General features: G+C 43.9%; 1 protein-coding gene across 1 annotated transcript in view; it reads left to right on the forward strand.

The window, feature by feature from the left end:
• stab2 (stabilin 2) overlaps nt 1-15,588 on the forward strand; it is a 175,702-nt gene that overhangs the window by 153,467 nt on the left and 6,647 nt on the right. The window contains exons 59-65 of the mRNA XM_072551848.1: nt 343-536; nt 3,655-3,796; nt 5,445-5,578; nt 7,918-8,083; nt 8,161-8,267; nt 9,427-9,546; nt 14,218-14,484. Of these exons, the coding sequence (XP_072407949.1) occupies nt 343-536; nt 3,655-3,796; nt 5,445-5,578; nt 7,918-8,083; nt 8,161-8,267; nt 9,427-9,546; nt 14,218-14,484 (1,130 nt within the window). The remainder of the gene's footprint in view (nt 1-342; nt 537-3,654; nt 3,797-5,444; nt 5,579-7,917; nt 8,084-8,160; nt 8,268-9,426; nt 9,547-14,217; nt 14,485-15,588) is intronic.

Below are 15,588 nucleotides of genomic sequence, written 5' to 3' on the forward strand. Positions count from 1 at the left end.
ACATGGGAGAAGCTATTGACACTGGATATGGGCTGAGAGTGGTAAGACTGAGGAGGACAGTAAATTCTCTCAATGGAATGTAATGACATGGAATCGGTTCGTGGGTATTTGACACTGATCTGGAGCATGTCTGGAGCAGTGAATTTTGTCCTGTCTGCCAGGATAATAGTTTGCTATTTGCCACATTCTCTGATACTGTTGGGTTTATATTGAACGTGTGATAGCGCAAATATAATCGACCAGCTCGCCAGGGAAATACATTCCGGCAAAATCAATTAATGGTCTGTATGAAATGGACTCAGTCACATTTTGACTCAATATGTTTCATGTTTTGCAATGCAGTTGTTGATCAGTGTGCCCAGGATAATGGCGGCTGTTCAGAATTCGCCAAGTGCTCTCAAAATGGGGTGAAAGTCCAATGCACCTGTGAGAAGGAATATTCTGGAGATGGCTACACGTGTGATCCAATAGACCCGTGCGCAGACGGGATCAATGGAGGCTGTCATGAGCATGCCATCTGCACAGTGACGGGAGCAGTAAGTGAAAACATCTTCCCCTTGAATTCTTTGCGGTTCTTACCCATGATGCCATGCCCTCCACCACAGATGACGCAGGAGGCGGCTCCCCAAATCCAACTCGGCTGGAGCAGCGATCAACCCCCATGCTGTTGGAACCAATCTGATCCATGCCAACTGATTCTCCCAATCCAACCAGGAATCCAGGTTGCTATGGCAACAAACATTTTGACATGCATTTTGTAGCCTGGGGCTATGGTCAGTGATAGTAGAGGCACCGGATCATCGCACAGCTGACCAGGCATCTCTCCCACTCTTACTGCTTCCCACTGGCATGTGTCAGGAGGATTTACAAACTTATACTTGGCCTACTCGGTTCATTAGGAGCAAATTGGGCATCAAACCCTGGACAGAGGCTTGAACCTGTGGTGCCTGGCTTAGAGACAAGGATGTTACCCACTGAGTCACAAGAGCTCCAAGTAAAATTATTCCTGGGTAAAATTCAACAATGAGGTTTAACAGCCAGAGTGTACATAGCAAAGGCATCTAAGTCATATGTTATGATGGGCTATAAAGTACTGGTACTTATCGCAGGGCTTTAACTTCTAATGTAACAGACTGGACCTTCCAAGCACTAAACAATGTTGAATCCAAGCGTGTCATGGCGTGGCACATTAGAGGTTTTCTTAGACTTGAAAGCTTCTTCTCCCAAATTCTCAACCTCATCTAACTGTTAGGAGGAGGGCATAGGAATATCAGCATCATCTACAAGTGTCCCCTCCAAGTCACACACCATCCTGCCTGGACGGTGACCGGTCCCTTCATGGTCTTCGATTAAAATCAATGGAAGACATATATGTGCACACCCACACACATGGGCACACATGCACACACCTCATAGAAAGATTAAGGTCATCACATTGTCACCCAATAATGTTGACCTGGGGCCTGGGGCAACTCAGCCAGGATCTTGATGAATGGCAAAGCAGGCTTGAGGGACTGAATGCCCTGATCTTATTCCTAGTTTGTAAGTTCTTATATACAATCAATCATACCTGAGAAGCTTGTGCCTAGGAGGTGGATAAATGTAGCAGGGGCACATTAAAGATCTGTTCCTTTTGACCCTGTGACATTAGAGGTTAACTTTTTTTATTTGAAGAAATTGTGGAAGGAGACATTAGCAAGAATTTTAAGTTTAATCTTTACAGCAGTATAATAGGACAGTGTTTAGCATTGCTGCCTCACAGAGTCAGGGACCTGGGTTCAATTCCAGCGTTGGTAATTGCCTGCATGGAGTTTGCACATTCTGTGTCTGTGTGGGTTTGCTCTGGGGTCTCCAGTTTCCTTCTGCAGACCAAAGATGTGCAGGGTAGTTGGATTGGCCCTGGGAAAAGAGGGGCATGGGGATGATGGTGGTCAGTCTGGGTTAGGATGTACTTCAGAGGGTCAGTGCAGACTCGATGGAATGAATGGCCTCTTTCTGCACTGTAAGAACTCTATGAAATCCACAGATTCACAACCTTTTGAGAGAAGTAATTTCTCAACTCTGTTTGAAATCTGCTGTCCCTTAACCTAAAACTAAGACCTCTTGTTCTAGTTTATGAAACATTTGCTCTAGTCCATTTTGTCAATCCCCTTCAGAAGGGGACAATCACAAAGGCCAACCTCCCATCTATAGAATCCATCTATCAGCCCCACTGTCAAGGAAAGGCCGCCAGCATTCTTAAAGATCCATCCCACCCTGGCAATGTTTTATTACAATCTCTACCATCGGGGAGAAGGTACAGAAGCCTGAACACACGCACCAGCCGGTTTTGTAAGAGTTTCTACCCTATTGTTGTTAGAATACTGAATGGACTTACAAACTCTTAACATTTGCCTGTCCCTGTGTTTTGTTTTTGCCGCTGTTTACCTATTATTTACCATCTCTGCTACTTAACTCTGTGATCTGCCTGTATTGCTCACAAGACTTTTCACTGTGCCTCGGTACACGTGACAATAAATTCAATTCAATTCAATTCCCTTCAGGATCTAGTATACTTCAATCAAATCTCTCATTTCCCCTGGTGTGGTCTCTCCAATATCCTCTTCAGTTGTAGCCAGATTTCCTTATCTTTGTACCCCTGTCTCTTACAACAAAGGCCAACACACCATCTGCCTTTCTAATTCCTTGTCGTACCCGCATGCTAACTTGCTGCATTCTTTGTACAAATACAGCCAAATCTCTCTGAGCATCAACAATAAATTTAGAAAATATTCTGTTTTATGTTTCTTACAACCAAAATGAATAAATTGACACCTTCTCACATTACACGCCATCTGCCAATTGTTGAACCCATCTATATCTCATTGCAGTCTCTTTCTGTCCCTTCTGAAATATTTATATTACAGGCCATTTTTGGTCCAACTTGTTTATGCTGCATAAGAGCATCATTTAGCCCTATTTCACCTCACCTTTCTCCCTCATGCACTTACCCGGCCTCCACTTAAAAACATACTCTTCTACAGGCAAGGGACCTTTTGCCTGAACTCGTTATACGGTGTATAACACGGAAACTGACTTTTCGGTCCATCCCGATCAGATAGCCTGAATTAATCTAATCCATTTGCCAGCACTTGGCCCATATCCCATTTAAACCCTACTTATTCATATACCCATCCAGATGCCTTTTAAATGTTGTAATTTAAACAGTAGATTTGGATCAGTGCAGGTTTGGATGGCTGAAGGGCCTGTAAATTTTCTTTGTTCCTTGTACCAGCAGCTTCCTCTGGCAGCTGATTCCACACACGCACCACTCTCTGTGTGAACAAAGTTACCCCTTGGGTCCCTTTTTATCCCTCCTGATTGTATTTACTGGTGTAAATTTATAGCAAAGTGTAAATTTTTCTTTTCTCCACTCACTCTGTTAAACCCCATTCATCACCTTAAAGGCCTCTGTCAAGCCACATCAAGCCTAAGAGATCCATCTATCCTTGTTTCCTGATCGTGTCTAATGTCTCAGTTCTGGTGTCATTCATATAAATCATTTAATGAGCTCTTTGATGTATGCCAAGCATGTATATCCACCTGAAATGGGTTAGATATTGCTAGTGCGTGCTGTGGTTAATTAATGACTAACCTAGAATACTGTTGCAACAGAATAAGCGGAAATGTGCATGCAAGGACAACTACATTGGAGATGGAACTAATTGCACTGTAAAAGAGCTCCTTGTGAATCGATGTCTGCAAGACAATGGCAAGTGTCATGCGGATGCCAACTGTGCTGATCTGCATTACGAGGGTAGGTATTGTTCATGTTTTAATGTACATTTCGGTTGCAGAACAAGAGTTACCATTAGAACGATGACCATTCCTATTGAGGACTGTTAGTTACACTATATTCTGCATTGTTTTAATCTATAATTCCAAACAGCCTTGAAATGTACTGAAAGCAGACACATTGTGACAGATTATAGATCATATGATGAGGATTACACTGCAACCTATTTTGAAATAATGGATTTTTGGGAAGGGCATCATGCTGTCCAACCCTGCAGCCAAAAATGTTGAGAACACCCAACTCCCAGTGACTCCCACAGCAATTTCTCATTCTTGCATGGGATGTGGGCATTGCTGACAGGGCCAACATGTGTTACACATCCCTAATTGTCCTGGAACTGAATGTCCTGCTAGGCTATTTCAGAGGGCAGTTGAGAGTCAACCATGTTGCTGTGGATCCGGAGTCACATGTAGGTCAGACCAGGTAAAGACGGCAGGTAAAACCAATGACTGCAGATGCTGGAAACCAGATTCTGGATTAGTGGAAGAGCACAGCAGTTCAGGCAGCATCCGAGGAGCAGTAAAATCGACGTTTCGGGCAAAAGCCCTTCATCAGAAATAAAGGCAGAGAGCTTGAGGGGTGGAGAGATTAGTTAGAGGAGGGTGGGGGTGAGGAGAAATACCATAGAGTACAATAGGTGAGTGGGTCAGGGAGGAGGGGGTGGATTGGATAGGTGGAAAAGAAGATAGGCAGGTAGGACAAGTCATGGGGACAGTGCTGAGCTAGAAGTTTGGAACTAGGGTGAGGTGGGGAAAGGGGAAATGAGGAAACTGCTGAAGTCCACATTGATGCCCTGGGGTCGAAGTGTTCCGAGGCGGAAGATGAGGCGTTCTTCCTCCAGGCGTCTGGTGGTGAGGGAGTGGCGCTGAAGGAGGCCCAGGACTTCCATGTCCTCGGCAGAGTGGGAGGGAGAGTTGAAATGTTGGGCCACAGGGCATTGTGGTTGATTGGTGCAGGTGTCCCGGAGATGTTCCCCGCACTGGGAGCAATGGATACAATAAATGATATTAGTGGACGTGCAGGAAAAACTTTGATGGATGTGGAAGGCTCCTTTAGGGCCTTGGATGGAGGGGAGGGAGGAGGTGTGGGCGCAGGTTTTGCAATTCCTGTGGTGGCAGGGGAAGTTGCCAGGATGGAAGGGTGGGTTGTAGGGGGGCGTGGACCTGACCAGGTAGTCACGGAGGGAACGGTCTTTGCAGAAGGTGGAAAGGGGTGGGGAGGGAAATATATCCCTGGTGGTGGGGTCTTTTTGGAGGTGGGGTGGAAATGTTGGCGGATGATTTGGTTTCTGCGAAGGTAGGTAGGGTGGAAGGTGAGCACAGGTTCAACACGTAATAGGGAAGGAAAATGGACTATTGGTCTTGATTTCATAAGGAATGCAGTATAAAAGTGGGAAGAGTTTGCTGAAATTGTGGTAGATACTTGTCAGACCACAACTGGAATAGTTAAACCATTTTAGGCCCTTTTTCTAAAGAAAAATATACTGTGTGTGTGTGTGCCATTGTGTTCAATCAAGAGAAGGTTTACTCGACTGATACCAGGTATATCTTATGAGAAGAGATGTTAGGGTGTAAATGCATGCTGACAAAACTTTTCTTTTTCCTTTCAGATAAAACAGTAGGAGTGTTCCATCTACGATCTAAGAAGGGACAATACAAACTGACCTATTTAGAAGCACAGAAACTGTGCAAAGCAGAGGAAGCTGTATTGGCCACGTATAATCAGCTTGCCTATGCTCAGCAGGTCTGTGTTTTTTTTAAAATACTTTAACTGAAAAGGCTTTCTTCACAAAATTAGGAAGTTACAAAAATATGAAAACATAGTATCATAACATCAAAAACAACAATAAACATTAAGCCAACTACTATACTACTCTACAAAAGAAATCAAAACTACATTTATTACAAATCATTAAATGAACAAGTAACACCGCTCAGCACAACAACACCATAGCTCTCAACCTTCGAGAGCATCAATTATTGTCCGAAAATCTTCCTCTCATGGCATTAGGTCTATTAGACCAAACCATCATGGCTAGACAAAAGCCCTAATCAAAATGGCGGATGAATCTGCTTCCAAATAATTCAAAAAGGGCTGCCACGCCTTGTAAAGGTTGTCCTTTCTCTGCTGCACCATATTTGTAAGAAAGTCGAAAGGAATGTGTTCCATAATTAACTTAGGCCACCCCGACAAACCTGGGAGGGGGGGTGGTTCTCAGACACCCAGCACATCAGAATGTTCTACCCCACACAAAAAGTGAGAATGTTAAAAACCTTTTTCCCCCTGTACATCTAAGGGAGGTAAATCCAGGAGCAAAGAGACTGGGACCACCTTGCCTCCAGTACCTGAGAGTCTCTCTATTACTCCTGCCACAGGATTCCAATACGCATGGAGCCTGTGGCTGAACCACAGACAATGAGGGAGGGGACCGGTATCTATTTTACATTTGGGGCACATTGAAGATGCACCCTGCTTAAATTTTGCAAGATGATCTGGGGCCAGATGAGCCCTATGAAGAATCTTTAACTGCATAGCATGTGTCCTACTGTTGATGTGTATTTTGTTCCACAAATCCAGACGACACGTTTCTGTACAATAGTAGATGCTTTATTATTAGACAGCCGGCAAGAGATTCAAAATGTCCCCAAAGTAGCCGTGTGTCTACTTGTGGTGACACTTCTCCACGAATCTCTGCCCTACACACAGAGACAGTACAGTACAATTAAATTATCGTCGTCACATAGTTTAAAGTGGGTAATTATGAATTTACAAAGCCCGATGAATGTGGATGTCCTGTGATAACGTGTGAATGGATTACAAAAACTGATTATTGTATTCTTCATGATTATGTGGTGATGGGAAAAGATTAAGGCAGAAGGGGTTGCTTGCTGTAAATGGGGGATTCACATACCCATGCTAATATGGAGGGGAAGTAAGACAATGGGAGCAGGAGGCAGTTTAACAGGGTTGTGGCCAAGGCTATCAGTCTTGCCTGGAAAGGGCAAATACCTCTGTCTGGGGCTATTGGGGAATCAACATGTATGGCTCCACTCGACTCCTCTTCTGGGATACAGTTAGCCTCCCCCCTACTGAGATGTTCTGTCTGTATTGTAAGAGTACAGGCTCTCTGTTGATATTGCGATAAGTCCTTTAGTAGTGAAATGTTTAACCCTTGAGTCCCCAGTGTGTCCAGAAACAGAAGCAAAGCATGGAACTGACCCCTCTGTGGCATTTTAAAAACCTCACTATTACATATTGAAATCGTTCTCACATTCTCACAAATGCCTTCCCATGTTTCTGAAGTGACCTCAACTCCTAACTCCGTCTCCCAGACCTCACATGGACACTCAATATCACCCGAGGGATCACCTCCACCCCCTCCCCCCCCCCCCCCCCCCCACCACCACCAAGTGATACTCACTGAAAGAGTGCTTTTAGCCTGAAGCACCCTCTTTTCCATATCAGATCTTTAACACTCAGTCAAGAGCATGCTCTCTTTTCAGATAAAATCTTGAATCTGAAAGAAATGAAAGAGGCCCCTACTCGACAACCCGTATTTCCAAGTTAAGCAGGACTGTTTAATCTTGGCACGTGTCGTCAGATAGGTCATTCACAATTGCCCACAAAGAGCAGGGACAATTGGTTATGTGGTTTGAGGAACATCACTCTGCAGGGGACAGGGCTATCGTGAGCTACCACAGTGAGTACACAGATTGACCCCACAATGTTGGTGTGTCCCCACTAGAATAGCATCATTACATTGAATAGCTTATATTTACATAGATTACGTTCGATTTTTTGAACACAAACAGGCCATTTTGTATAAGTTGTCTGTGCTTCACACAAACCAATATCCACCTCTCTTTATCTAACGCTTATATATCCTTCTATGCCTTTCACATGTACTTATCTAGCATCTCCAGAAATTTATCGATGCTGTTTCTCTCATTCACTACTTCTGCTATTACTCATTATATATGCTTATTACAACAGTGATATTAATATAAAATAACTTAGCATTAAGAACACTATGCATAAAACTGGACCTTTTGAGAAATTGTACCATTGATTTCTGGTTTTAGGCGGGTTACCATTTGTGTTCGGCTGGTTGGCTGGATGGCCAGAGAGTGTCCTATCCAACCAGTTTCTCCAATTCAAACTGTGGCTCTGGGCACGTGGGAATAGTGGACTATGGCCCCCGAGTCAATATTAGTGAAACATGGGATGCTTTCTGCTACCGAATGAAAGGTAACAAACACACTTGTTTTGCCACCATTAGAAGTCTTTTGTTTCAATGATTAAAACTCCAATGTTTTTGCACACAGATGTACAATGCACATGTAAGAAAGGTTATGTGGGCAATGGCTATTCATGCAATGGGAACCTGCTGCAAGTTCTGACCAGCATTGACAAGTTTTCTACTTTCCTTACAGTGAGTAGCTATGTTTTACCCTTTGAGTAGAATATACAGCTTTACAGCTTAGAAACAAGTTAATTGGTCTAACTGGAACCATAGGCAGAATCCTCATACACTGTTTGTCAAAAGTCTTATAAAAAAAACACAGCTTATCTTTTTATACACGTTTTCTCTGTGAAACACAGTGAAGCTCTCCCTATCTATCATGTTCTCCCATCATTGCTTCACGTGAGCATCTTAATTCATTTAGCTCGATTAGTATATTCTCCTGTCAATTTTCCTGATGTACTTGTCTAGCGTCCCAACCCTGTTCAATCGAGCGGAACTCGAATATTACTGAAAATTCACAATTTGTTGAAACTTTTTCATCTTGTAATCATCAGGACAATTCACACGAACACCAATATTTTTTATTGAAGGAGCTGTCCCACTTTAAATTGGTATTCTTGCAAATTGGCCTAATGTTTTTGATGTTTTTACCAAATTGTCCTGACGAGCCAATGATTGATATCTCTGCAGGTCATAACCTGAACAAACTTTTCCAAAACATTTCATTCAATCACTTTGGGATGACCTGCGGTTGTGAAAGATACCATGTAATTGGAAGTGTGTTCTTTCTTTTATTTGAAGCACATCACTATTGTTACATTGTCAATGGCTAACACAATAATCCTTCAAAAGGGAATCAGATATGTACTCTCAAAGAAAACATCCTGACTACTGGACAAGAGCAGGGAAGTAGGAATAATTGGATATCATTTTAAAAGGGCCAGCACAGATGAGATGGAGTGATTAACCTCATTCTATTATTCTTGATGCTATGATGTAAGAGATCCAACCAGAATAGGATGAAAAGGTATCAGTATTAAATATACATATGTAGAATCCCTTCCTTTAATTAATGTGCTTTAAATTTCTGTTCCTTCATTAAAGAGCAAATTATATACCAGCAATGCAGCGTATCCAAACTTATAATTAATGTTATATACTTTTCACTTTCTTGACAAATATAGTTGAAGGATTTAAGGCAATTGCACTGTTAGATAATCAATAGTAACCAATTAAAGGCAATTATCGGACACAAGCTTTAGTTGTACTTTAGATTTGAAATGATCTAAAGCTGACAAGGTGAAGACTGGAGATTGAGGCTTAAGTGTCATTTTTCTATTTCCAGAAACTTCTCAATTATTCAAACACCACAGAGAATGGCAGAAGGTTTGTGGAAGTCCTCACAGATCTGTCAGTCAAAGGCACGCTGTTCGTCCCGGTGAACTCAGGATTCCATGAAAATGTGGTAAATGTCAGACATGTTTTATATCCAGCCACAATGAATTGATTTCTCTTGAGAATCGAGCAGAATCTACACTCTTTTAACCATTCAAGTTTTGATTTGATTCGGATTGCAACAGACTTGATTTGAAAACTAAAGTTACAGTCCCAACCAATTAAAACATCCACACTTAACACTGACCAAGAACAAAATCAATAATCAACATAAATTTGCATTGATGCTGATTTTTTGAATGCTGCCAGTAATGGCATTCCAGAAGTGCTGCATTTAGTTTGGGCTGAAGAAAGTTGTGATATTCCCTTGTTGGTTAAGGCATCCTAGGTAAAAACAATGACTGCAGATGCTGGTTCAGGCATCCTGTATACTCAACGAATGAGAATGTTCAATATGCCTTAAGACACTTGGGAATTGCAAATGGGGTAGAATTCCCTCAGGAACTACATGTAAACAGCCATTTACATGACTTTTCTAAGTACTCCAGCAGATGCTGGAGGTTAGAGTCCAGAGTGTGGTGCTGGAAAAGCACAGCAGGTCAGGCAGCATCCGAGAAGCAGGAGAATCGGCATTTCGGGCAAAAGCCCTTCATCAAGTCTGACCTACTGTGCTTTTCCAGCACCAGACTCTGAACTCTCCACTATCTCCCAAGAAAGAAAGAAAAAGCATCAAAAATTCCAGTTGACTATATATATGTCACACTCCACCTGTTGTTTAAGATAATGGACATTAAAGAGTCCATCTGAAGCATTGCCCATTCTGAGAGATTACACAGCTGCTGCATGGAGTATTGTAGAGTTAGAGACCGCTCAGGCAGTTATCAGACTGACAAGGTCTATATGTTCTACCTATCATTTGTTCGTGATAGTCAATATGCTTAAGAGTTCATGTAACCCACATACACAGTTGCTCAGATATAATAAACAATATTCTAATATCTAGAATAAGAGCATCATCTGCTAACTCTGATTCATGGTCCGTTACCCAACACAGAATACATTATCTTTGGGCTGGGGACTGGGAGAGTTGGTAGCGACAATCTACCCAGGCTTCACTTCATATTACATCACGACAGGCTTTCAAATTACTGTAATAAAACCAACCTGAGGTCAAATCCAGATAGGATCAAAGGTACGCTTTCACTGACTGAAAAGTAGATTTTTTTTTCCCTAGTGAATCACAGCAGATGGATGACTGCCACTCCAAACTGGCCAATACATGGCAGTAATTGCTCAAAGAATGGTTTGTTTCCACAGTACCTCAATGCCATCAGTGTCTGTTCAGGAACTTCATTTACCAGTAATTATCAGGTCTTTGGATTTTCACATGAAACATGTATGTTGCTGCCTAAACCAGCATAGGTCAGCCCATCTGTTGTTACCCAGACACAGTTACAAGTCAGCCACATTGCAGGTGGGTCTGGGGTGTCAAGTAGGCCAGATCAGGCAAGATTTCCTTCCCGAAAGGGCAGTGGTGAACCCAGATGGGCTTTTTAACTAACAGTGGGAACATGGTCATCATTGGAGGGACTGAGAGATTGTCTATATGATTTCCCCAGAAAACGAGAGATTTATGATAGCTGATTAAGCTTTACTCGCCAATTGCAGAAGTAGCCTATATAATAATAATTTTATTCTGTCTCACTTGCACTCTATTATGGCTTTTACAGTGTTCAATGGGAGTGTTGTCTAATTAGTGAAAAGAGAATTTTAATCCAAGCTATTAACATTGTGACTCAAATGAACAAATCAGTATGTCAGAAGAAGGAATTCTTTATTCAGCCATTGATCTTGCTTGACAATTGGATCAATCTTAGTTTGAATTTAAAAATGGAAAATCTCAATTCTCTCTTCAAGAACATTTTTTCAAGATGTTTTAGAGTCCATCCTGTCACTTTCCAAATAATCTCCTTCCTCTTCCTGACTTCTTCCTGGGGAGAATATAAATGAAGTTCTCATGGTACTGAGGTCTGCTTTGGCTTTTCGGGTCACTCCCTGGTATAACAGCCAATCCGGTCACACTAGGAACATGTCCCCTGTGGCGATTGGTCCTGACCTTGCCCTGCAGGGGGCAGTGTGTAGGGGCAGGGCACCTCTGTAGCTGCCCCTCTATTTTCACTTGCCTCTTCATTGGGATTTACCCTGATTAGTTCCATCTTTCCAGCCTTCCTGGACTTGGCTGTTTCTGAGTACTGGTCATCCTTTTCCTACACATGGGTTTTTCTCTGGAGTACCCACGATTCCATGTGTGTATCGTTGGCGAGGTCAAAATTATCACAATACTTACCATTCTGGTCATGTGTGAGCCTATGGTCCTAGTCCAATTGGCCTTATTCAGGACCGTAAGCTGGTATCTATCCAGCTGCCTGAACACAGCAGTGAAGAGCTTCTAGATATAAGTGCCTGGTAAATGTGGTTAAGTATTCCATTTTCTTTTGTCAGCAGTTAATTAGCCCATCCACAGGGTCCTCTCTCGTGTAACCAACCACAGTTTTTATGTCCTCGGGTTCCCCTCTGCCCACATTTTATTGATGGGGCAAAGCAATGAAGGCTGCGGGTGAAGCACATTAATATCAGCTTGATTTTCTCGGGGTTGCTCAACCCGTGCAAAGTTCTGTGTTGGTGGGAGTTGTGGTAGAATTCACAGGGGTCAGTGGTGGGTTGGCAGACAAGGAATTTTTTGGCTATCTCTGCTAGTGAATGGGATGGCATGGATGACATTGGCAGCCCCTTGCCTGTCTTGGTGACTGGTGGGTTCATCGGCACCAGAAGGTGAAGTGGGGCTGGGGGAGATGATGGTGTGGGGGTGAGGGAGCGTGCTACTAGGGATAGCAGTTCCTCCAGGAAGGGAGGTGGGCTCCGGATCCCTCATGGTTCACAGCATACCACTGTGTTTCCTCCTCTATGCCCCCCCCCCCCCCCCCCACACCACCAAGGCTCTTCTCATCTTGTGCCCCTCAGCCCGAAAGCTGCACGTTATCCCTTTCTGGACCACAAGGTGGCACTTTGATCTAGCAATCTTGCGCTGGCTCTTTGATCTGTAGCGCTGGCCTGTGCTCTCTGTTTCACTTCATAGAGAGCCATGACCGCTGTCTGCAATTGTCTCCATTTCTCAGCTAACCTGGTCACAGCTTTCCCAGCCAAGACATGATCCAGGATCACACGTTTGTTCCCCTTCATGGGCTTCTCTCTCAGAAACTGCCCCATGTGCAGTAAATTCTCCTGCTTCCTCTGTTAGTCTTCTTGAATTTTGACCTGGATTCACTTGATTCTGCCCTTTGTATTAACTTTTCTTTGCATTTAAGCTTTTTCAACTTCTCTCCCTTTTGGCTTGTGCCATGTGTTACTGTACCCTTACTTTATTTTGGGGCTTACTATCTCTTTATGGCCCCCTCCCAACTATTTTGCCCTTCAGATCCCAGACCTGAAACTAATGTAGTGCAGTATTTAGGCCACTTCCTATTCAGGTATTTCCTCAGAGCTTACACTCACTCTGAGCAGTCCCCCATTGCTTTCATCTCTCATTCCTCTCAAGTTTGTCTGAGCAGCTGAGAAATGACAGGGGTATAATGCTAAATTCCCTCTGAGTGTCACTTACAAGAGGTGAGAGATACCATATCCCTGCAGCAGCAACCTCCCCCCACTCAAAGCTGACATGCAGACTGTACCATTCCTCCTTGACTAACCTAGCTTTGAAACCATACTGTCATCTCACTGCACAGACCCTGTGCTGTCAAGTGGAGCAGCTGCCTCTTAAGTCAGGCTCAGGCTGGATGTTCAGATTTTCCATTCATTGTCTGCGACACCAGCTGTTCGGCTCTCCAGGCAACTGAATTAGAATTCCTCACAAATAGTTCACTGCGTATGTACTGCGCACCGGAAACCTCCACCATTCAAATCTTCAGTTCAAGTTGCTATGATTGTTAGCGCGCACATTTTTCCACTATTTAGTTTTTAGGACATGGGCATTGCTGGCAAGGCCTGCATTTATTACCCGTTCCCAGTGTATCCAGTGTGCATTTTGATCCAACCGGTTGGCTTGCTAACATCGGTCAGCCATGTTAGTTTGGGGGACTGGAGTCACATAAGCGAGACCATGAAGGGTTTCCCTTCCTCAAGGATCATGTGAAGTAGATTAGATTAGATTACTTACAGTGTGGAAACAGGCCCTTCGGGCCAACAAGTCCACACCGCCCCGCCGAAGCGCAACCTACCCATACATTTACCCCTTACCTAACACTACGGGCAATTTAGCATAGCCAATTCACCTGACCAGCACATCTTTGGACTGTGGGAGGAAACCGGAGCACCCGGAGGAAACCCACGCAGACACGGGGAGAACGTGCAAACTCCACACAGACAGTCGCCCGAGGCGGGAATTGAACCCAGGTCTCTGGTGCTGTGAGGCAGCAGTGCTAACCACTGTGCCACCATGCCGTAGTGGCATTTCTTTTTAGAAGTTTGCCGTCACTTTTTAACCGAGAACAGCGTTTCATAAATAGAATTTATTCCAAACCGATTGTAAATTCTCAAACTGCTGTTGGTTGGAATTTTAACTCTCCAATAATTAATTCAGATTATCAGCATGCTGGCATTACCTTTGGACTAACAAAGCACTTACTAAACTCTCCGATGTAATATAAAAAAGTTGATTAAACACTAGTATTGTTTTTATTCGCAGACGCTATCTGGACGGGACATCGAATACCACTTTTCTAATCTCAGTACCTACATCTACCACAAAATGGAGAATGGAACCCTCATCCTGAGTACAATTGGTCACACACTGCTCATCACGATGGCGAAAAATACCCTCCCTCCAAGCACTGAGTTCAATCAGCAGGTTGGAAAGTTGGTGAATGACCGACCAATTGTGGCGTGGGACATTGTTGCATCAAACGGGATAATTCATGCCATTGATAAGCCTTTACAGGCACCCCTTGAACCAGTAAGTGAATGCACAATGTAGTAATGTTACAATGAAGGATCTCATGTACAATTAGAATGCGGGTTTCTTTTTATTCATTCATGTGTTGCAGGCAAGGCTGGTGTTTTATTGCCTATCCCATTTTCCTTGAGAAAACAGCAGTAAGGTCCTTCCTTGAATGACTGCTGTCTGTGTGGTGTTGGTGCACCCAAGGAGATGTTTGATTTGAAGTTCTAGGGGATTGGCCCAGCTACTGGAAAGAAACAGCAACACAGATCCACACCACTCGGAGGGGAGCCTGGAGTTGGTGGTCTTCCCATTCACCTGCTGCCCTTGTCCTTCCAGGAAGTGCTGATTGCCGGTTTGGAAAGGGATACCAAAGATGCACCAGCAACTCACCGTATTTATACACACACCATGCTAAACACGCGCTATTTATCACTCAAGGCTGTGAAAACCACAGCTAGCAGTCACTCATGCACAGTGAGCCCCAACGATCCAGCTCACAAACCTCAGACCCAGCTGCAGGAATATTTTTTATGCATTATCTAATAACACCGCAGGTCCCAGCCAAAACTGATGGTTATCCCTGTCTGGGGTCAGGAGAAAGGATTCATTGGGGTTGGGGTGGGGGGGGGTCCCGTCAGGTTATCCTGCTCAGGCCTTAGTTTGGACATGGGCATTACTGACAAGGCCTGTATTTGTTACCCATCCCAGTGTATCCGGTGCACATTTTGATCCAACTGGGTGAGACTGCAGTTTAGGGAAGGGTGGGTGATCTGGAGCTTCTCCATTACTTGGCTCTTTTCCAAAATTATCCCACCCTATAGTTTGCACCTGCAAGTTCTCCACTCCCCCTCTGCCCCTCAAATCACAATGCAAACTACCCTCAGCCACACTTCCCTGGGATTTCCCTCCCCTTCAGGACATCAGACACTAGATTCCCAGTCTCCAGGGCCTCCAGCACTTTCACTCTGGGCACTGCTTGCAGTCCCAGCAGTCACCACCACTCCCAGTGGCGCTAGCTCCCTAAGGCAGAACTTCTGACTAATTGATGCCTATGGGGGTATTACTGACCAGCAGGAGGTGCAGTCCCCATCTATTTCACTGATAGAGGAGTGGAGA

Source organism: Chiloscyllium punctatum, chromosome 32 (genome assembly GCF_047496795.1).
Source record: "Chiloscyllium punctatum isolate Juve2018m chromosome 32, sChiPun1.3, whole genome shotgun sequence".
Lineage (NCBI taxonomy): Eukaryota > Metazoa > Chordata > Chondrichthyes > Orectolobiformes > Hemiscylliidae > Chiloscyllium > Chiloscyllium punctatum.